Here is a 7,767-nt window from a genome sequence, read left to right on the forward strand (position 1 = left end):
GCTGTATTTCTTTGTATTAAGGATAACATCTTGGACTAGGTATATTTGAATTTTTTATATTGAGTGATCTCTTTATTCCTCATTTATGATACTTAAATTGAGTTTATATGTAAACTTACTTTAGTGTAAACTGGAAATAAAGGGAACATAATTTATGAAATCATAAGCTTTTGATCTTGAAAGAAATTACCTCATTTTACAGATGAGGTAGCTCAGACTCAAAGGTAATATATCATTTGCTAAGATCATATGAGCAGCTGGTGGAAGAATTATGATGAGAATCCAGATTTCTTGAATTTTTGCCTAGTCACTCTTTACATGTGTGTCCACGTGTGTAAAGAGAAATGAGAATGCACATTGGTCTGGGAGGGGAAAAGTACTGCTTCTTTCTTGTAATGTGAGGTGTTTTTCTTTTGACATAATTTCTGATTTCACTTCCACAGCTGAAAAATACCAAGATCGAAGTTTTGGAAGAAGAGCTCAGACTGGCCCGAGATGCCAACTCGGAAAACTGTAATAAGAACAAATTCCTGGACCAGAACCTGCAGAAATACCAGGCAGAGTGTTCCCAGTTCAAAACGAAGCTTGCGAGCCTGGAGGAGCTGAAGAGACAGGCCGAGCTGGACGGGAAGTCGGCTAAGCAAAATCTAGACAAGTGCTACGGCCAAATAAAAGAACTCAATGAGAAGATCACCCGACTGACTTATGAGATTGAAGATGAAAAGAGAAGAAGAAAATCTGTGGAAGACAGATTTGACCAACAGAAGAATGACTATGACCAACTGCAGAAAGCAAGGCAATGTGAAAAGGAGAACCTTGGTTGGCAGAAGTTAGAGTCTGAGAAAGCCATCAAGGAGAAGGAGTACGAGATCGAAAGGCTGAGGGTTCTTCTGCAGGACGAAGGCGCCCGGAAGAGAGAATATGAAAATGAGCTGGCAAAGGTAAGAAACCACTATAATGAGGAGATGAGTAATTTAAGGAACAAGTATGAAACAGAGATTAACATTACGAAGACCACCATCAAGGAGATATCCATGCAAAAAGAGGATGATTCCAAAAATCTTAGAAACCAGCTTGATAGACTCTCAAGGGAAAATCGAGATCTGAAGGATGAAATTGTCAGGCTCAATGACAGCATCTTGCAGGCCACTGAGCAGCGAAGGCGAGCTGAAGAAAATGCCCTTCAGCAAAAGGCCTGTGGCTCTGAGATAATGCAGAAGAAGCAGCATCTGGAGATAGAGCTGAAGCAGGTCATGCAGCAGCGCTCTGAGGACAATGCCCGGCACAAGCAGTCCCTGGAGGAGGCTGCCAAGACCATTCAGGACAAAAATAAGGAGATCGAGAGACTCAAAGCTGAGTTTCAGGAGGAGGCCAAGCGCCGCTGGGAATATGAAAATGAACTGAGTAAGGTAAGAAACAATTACGATGAGGAGATCATTAGCTTAAAAAATCAGTTCGAGACCGAGATCAACATCACCAAGACCACCATCCACCAGCTCACCATGCAGAAGGAAGAGGATACCAGTGGCTACCGGGCTCAGATAGACAATCTCACCCGCGAAAACAGGAGCTTATCTGAAGAAATAAAGAGGCTGAAGAACACTCTAACCCAGACCACAGAGAATCTCAGGAGGGTGGAAGAAGATGTCCAACAGCAAAAGGCCACTGGCTCTGAGGTGTCTCAGAGGAAACAGCAGCTGGAGGTTGAGCTGAGACAAGTCACTCAGATGCGAACAGAGGAGAGCGTAAGATATAAGCAATCTCTTGATGATGCTGCCAAAACCATCCAGGATAAAAACAAGGAGATAGAAAGGTTAAAACAACTGATCGACAAAGAAACAAATGAGCGGAAATGCCTGGAAGATGAAAACGCGAGATTACAAAGGGTCCAGTATGACCTGCAGAAAGCAAACAGTAGTGCAACAGAGTCAATAAACAAACTGAAGGTTCAGGAGCAAGAACTGACACGCCTGAGAATCGACTATGAAAGGGTTTCCCAGGAGAGGACTGTGAAGGACCAGGACATCACGCGGTTCCAGAGCTCTGTGAAAGACCTGCAGTTGCAGAAGCAGAAGGTGGAAGAGGAGCTGAATCGGCTGAAGAGGACGGCGTCAGAAGACTCCTGCAAGAGGAAGAAGCTGGAGGAAGAGCTGGAAGGCATGAGGAGGTCGCTGAAGGAGCAAGCCATCAAAATCACCAACCTGACCCAGCAGCTGGAGCAGGCGTCCATTGTTAAGAAGAGGAGCGAGGATGACCTCCGGCAGCAGAGGGACGTGCTGGATGGCCACCTGAGGGAAAAGCAGAGGACCCAGGAAGAGCTGAGGAGGCTCTCCTGTGAGGTCGAGGCCCTGAGGCGGCAGTTACTCCAGGAACAGGACAGTGTCAAACAAGCTCACTTGAGGAATGAGCATTTCCAGAAGGCGATAGAAGATAAAAGCAGAAGCTTAAATGAAAGCAAAATAGAAATTGAGAGGCTGCAGTCTCTCACAGAGAACCTGACCAAGGAGCACTTGATGTTGGAAGAAGAACTGCGGAACCTGAGGCTGGAGTACGATGACCTGAGGAGGGGACGAAGCGAAGCGGACAGTGATAAAAATGCAACCATCTCGGAACTAAGGAACCAGCTGCAGATCAGCAACAACCGGACCCTGGAACTGCAGGGGCTGATTAATGATTTACAGAGAGAGAGGGAAAATTTGAGACAGGAAATTGAGAAATTCCAAAAGCAGGCTTTAGAGGTATTCACAAATATTTGATCACAGCTTCACTGTTTCTCCAATTATTCATCACATTATTATCTAATCTGAACTGTGCTCTTGCTGCTTAAATAGATGCTTATAGAAAATCTAATTTTTCTTTTTATTTCTCTACTACTTCCTGTCATAATCCAGATAACTGCTTTAAAATAATTTCAATGCTCTGTGCCCTGCTGTTCTTTCATTGCATCAAATGCTGATCTCTGGGTAGCCTGTGTTTGGCCCTGCTTTTAAGAACACTAATACATGTATAACTTCCTCCAAATGTTCCATTCTGCTTCTTAGAAGTTAGCTCTTATTTAGTGAGCTATGGCACACATTTGTAATGAAAATTTTCTTAAATAGAAGTCATACTAAAGTGTTTCCCTATGCAATTTTTAAAACACTTTTTCTTTTGCCTGCTTAGATGATTTTTTTGCATGGATTATTTGGTGTTCGCTTTTGATCATGGCCTTAGTGTGTTTCCTTTTGTTTGGCTTTTCTTCTCCTAACCCTTAATTTAAAAATAACTTCTTTAACTTCTAATACATTTAACTTCTACAGACAAATATTGTGTATGGCTGGGTTGGTGTGTGTATGCGTGTGTGTATATATGTATGTATTATATATTATATATAAAATTATAAAATTATATAATATATATTTATATATTTATCTATAATAGATACCTTCATATATTTGTATTGCTTCATTAAGTATGTTCGTCTAGCTGTAACAGGTGAGATGTAGGTATAGCGGTATGATAACCTGGAACAAAACTCCCCACATTTTTCAAGCATAATTATTGTTAAGAGTAAGACAGGTCTACAACTTATAGTTCCTTCTATAGAAAAAAATAGTAACTATGAGGCCATTTATCAAAGTGGCAACATATATCTGCAGAATTTTTCCCACAAATTTGTAAAATAGCAAGCTTACAGTGTACCCAGGGAAAATGTAGAAAGAAAAAATAAGCAAGGCTTTTTTTTTTTTTTTTTTAAGATAGATACAAGAATAGAAGTTGTGATAGTAATATGATATGATTCAAAACATTATTTTTTTCCCATTTCTTTCTTTTTCAATTCTAGGCATCTAATAGGATTCAGGAATCAAAGAATCAGTGCACTCAGGTGGTGCAGGAAAGAGAGAGCCTTCTGGTGAAAATCAAAGTGCTGGAGCAAGACAAGGCAAGGCTGCAGAGGCTGGAGGATGAGCTGAATCGTGCAAAAGCAACTCTAGAGGCAGAAACCAGGGTGAAACAGCGCCTGGAGTGTGAGAAACAGCAAATTCAGAATGACCTGAATCAGTGGAAGACTCAATATTCCCGCAAGGAGGAGGCTATTAGGAAGATAGAATCAGAAAGAGAAAAGAGTGAGAGAGAGAAGAACAGTCTTAGGAGTGAGATCGAAAGACTCCAAGCAGAGATCAAGAGAATTGAAGAGAGGTGCAGGCGTAAGCTGGAGGATTCTACCAGGGAGACACAGTCACAGTTAGAAACAGAACGCTCCCGATATCAGAGGGAGATCGATAAACTCAGACAGCGCCCATATGGGTCCCATCGGGAGACCCAGACTGAGTGTGAGTGGACCGTTGACACCTCCAAGCTGGTGTTTGATGGGCTGAGGAAGAAGGTGACAGCAATGCAGCTCTATGAGTGTCAGCTCATCGACAAAACAACCTTGGACAAACTACTGAAGGGAAAGAAGTCAGTGGAAGAAGTTGCTTCTGAAATCCAGCCATTCCTTCGGGGTGCAGGATCTATCGCTGGAGCATCTGCTTCTCCTAAGGAAAAGTACTCTTTGGTAGAGGCCAAGAGAAAGAAATTAATCAGCCCAGAATCCACAGTCATGCTTCTGGAGGCCCAGGCAGCTACAGGTGGTATAATTGATCCCCATCGGAATGAGAAGCTGACTGTCGACAGTGCCATAGCTCGGGACCTCATTGACTTCGATGACCGCCAGCAGATATATACAGCAGAGAAAGCTATCACTGGTTTTGACGATCCATTTTCAGGCAAGACAGTATCTGTTTCGGAAGCCATCAAGAAAAATTTGATTGATAGAGAAACTGGAATGCGCCTGCTGGAAGCCCAGATTGCTTCAGGGGGTGTAGTAGACCCTGTGAACAGTGTCTTTTTGCCAAAAGATGTCGCCTTGGCCCGGGGGCTGATTGATAGAGATTTGTATCGATCCCTGAATGATCCCCGAGATAGTCAGAAAAACTTTGTGGATCCAATCACCAAAAAGAAGGTCAGTTATGTGCAGCTGAAGGAACGGTGTAGAATCGAACCACATACTGGTCTGCTCTTGCTTTCAGTACAGAAGAGAAGCATGTCCTTCCAAGGAATCAGACAACCTGTGACCGTCACTGAGCTAGTAGATTCTGGTATATTGAGACCGTCCACTGTCAATGAACTGGAGTCTGGTCAGATTTCTTATGACGAGGTTGGTGAGAGAATTAAGGACTTCCTCCAGGGTTCAAGCTGCATAGCAGGCATATACAATGAGACCACAAAACAGAAGCTTGGCATTTATGAGGCCATGAAAATTGGCTTAGTCCGACCCGGTACTGCTCTGGAGTTACTGGAAGCCCAAGCAGCTACTGGCTTTATAGTGGATCCTGTTAGCAACTTGAGGTTACCAGTGGAGGAAGCCTACAAGAGAGGTCTGGTGGGCATTGAGTTCAAAGAGAAGCTCCTGTCTGCAGAACGAGCTGTCACTGGGTATAATGATCCTGAAACAGGAAACATCATCTCTTTGTTCCAAGCCATGAATAAGGAACTCATTGAAAAGGGCCATGGTATTCGCTTATTAGAAGCACAGATTGCAACCGGGGGTATCATTGACCCAAAGGAGAGCCATCGTTTACCAGTTGACATAGCATATAAGAGGGGCTATTTCAATGAGGAACTCAGTGAGATTCTCTCAGATCCAAGTGATGATACCAAAGGATTTTTTGACCCCAACACTGAAGAAAATCTTACCTATCTGCAACTAAAAGAAAGATGCATTAAGGATGAGGATACAGGGCTCTGTCTTCTGCCTCTGAAAGAAAAGAAGAAACAGGTGCAGACATCACAAAAGAATACCCTCAGGAAGCGTAGAGTGGTCATAGTTGACCCAGAAACCAATAAAGAAATGTCTGTTCAGGAGGCCTACAAGAAGGGCCTAATTGATTATGAAACCTTCAAAGAACTGTGTGAGCAGGAATGTGAATGGGAAGAAATAACCATCACGGGATCAGATGGCTCCACCAGGGTGGTCCTGGTAGACAGAAAGACAGGCAGTCAGTATGATATTCAAGATGCTATTGACAAGGGCCTTGTTGACAGGAAGTTCTTTGATCAGTACCGATCCGGCAGCCTCAGCCTCACTCAATTTGCTGACATGATCTCCTTGAAAAATGGTGTTGGCACCAGCAGCAGCATGGGCAGTGGTGTCAGCGATGATGTTTTTAGCAGCACCCGCCATGATTCAGTAAGTAAGATTTCCACCATATCCAGCGTCAGGAATTTAACCATAAGGAGCAGCTCTTTTTCCGACACCCTGGAAGAATCGAGCCCCATTGCAGCCATCTTTGACACAGAAAACCTGGAGAAAATCTCCATTACAGAAGGTATAGAGCGGGGCATCGTCGACAGCATCACCGGTCAGAGGCTTCTGGAGGCTCAGGCCTGCACAGGCGGCATCATCCACCCAACCACGGGCCAGAAGCTGTCACTTCAGGATGCAGTCTCCCAGGGTGTGATTGACCAAGACATGGCCACCAGGCTGAAGCCTGCTCAGAAAGCCTTCATAGGCTTCGAGGGTGTAAAGGGAAAGAAGAAGATGTCGGCGGCAGAGGCAGTGAAAGAAAAATGGCTCCCGTACGAGGCTGGCCAGCGCTTCCTGGAGTTCCAGTACCTCACGGGAGGTCTTGTTGACCCGGAAGTGCATGGGAGGATAAGCACAGAAGAAGCCATCCGGAAGGGTTTCATTGATGGCCGCGCCGCACAGAGGCTGCAAGACACCAGCAGCTATGCCAAAATCCTGACATGCCCCAAAACCAAATTAAAAATATCCTATAAGGATGCCATAAATCGCTCCATGGTAGAAGATATCACTGGGCTGCGCCTTCTGGAAGCCGCCTCCGTGTCGTCCAAGGGCTTACCCAGCCCTTACAACATGTCTTCGGCTCCGGGCTCCCGCTCCGGCTCCCGCTCTGGATCCCGCTCCGGATCTCGCTCCGGGTCCCGCAGTGGGTCCCGGAGAGGAAGCTTTGACGCCACAGGGAATTCTTCCTACTCTTACTCCTACTCATTTAGCAGTAGTTCTATTGGGCACTAGTAGTCAGTTGGGAGTGGTTGCTATACCTTGGCTTCATTTATATGAATTGTCAATTTATTAAATAATAAAAAAGAAAATCCCAGTTATTGCAGTAGAGTGATAGGACGTCCTATGCTTACAGAAAATATAGCCATGATTGAAATCAAATAGTAAAGGCTGTTCTGGCTTTTATCTTTTATCTTCTTAGCTCATCTTAAATAAGTAGTACACTTGGATGCAGTGCGTCTGAAGTGCCAATCAGTTGTAACACAAATTGAACTTAGGATTTGTTTCTTCTCTTCTGTGTTTGGATTTTTGATCAATTCTTTAATTTTGGAAGCCTATAATACAGTTTTCTATGCTTGGAGAAAAAAATTAAATGGATCACTGATATTTTAGTCATTCTGCTTCTCATCTAAATATTTCCATATTCTGTATTAGGAGAAAATTACCCTCCCAGTACCAGCTCCCCTCTCAAACCCCCAACCCAAAACCAAGCATTTTGGAATAAGTCTCCTTAGTTTTAGAGTGTGGATTGTATAACCGATATAGTCTTTGACGTACTTATTTGGTTTGGTGTTAATTTGACTATATGTGCATGACAGCAGCAATCTTTGCTTTTCTTTGGTCAAAGTTTTCTGTTTATTTTGCTTGTCATTTTCGATGTACTTTAAAAAGGTGTCTTTATGAAGTTTGCTATTCTGGCAATAAACTTTTAGACTTTTGAA

General features: G+C 43.5%; 1 protein-coding gene across 2 annotated transcripts in view; it reads left to right on the forward strand.

The window, feature by feature from the left end:
- DSP (desmoplakin) overlaps window positions 1–7,767 on the forward strand; it is a 45,333-nt gene extending 37,566 nt beyond the window's left edge. Inside the window, exons 23-24 of one of the 2 annotated variants that reach the window (XM_050787448.1) lie at window positions 444–2,738; window positions 3,824–7,767. In XM_050787448.1, coding sequence (XP_050643405.1) covers window positions 444–2,738; window positions 3,824–7,060 — 5,532 coding nt within the window. In that variant the 3' untranslated portion in view covers window positions 7,061–7,767. The remainder of the gene's footprint in view (window positions 1–443; window positions 2,739–3,823) is intronic. The other variant, XM_050787449.1, reaches the window with a different exon arrangement.

Source organism: Macaca thibetana, chromosome 4, assembly GCF_024542745.1.
Source record: "Macaca thibetana thibetana isolate TM-01 chromosome 4, ASM2454274v1, whole genome shotgun sequence".
Lineage (NCBI taxonomy): Eukaryota > Metazoa > Chordata > Mammalia > Primates > Cercopithecidae > Macaca > Macaca thibetana.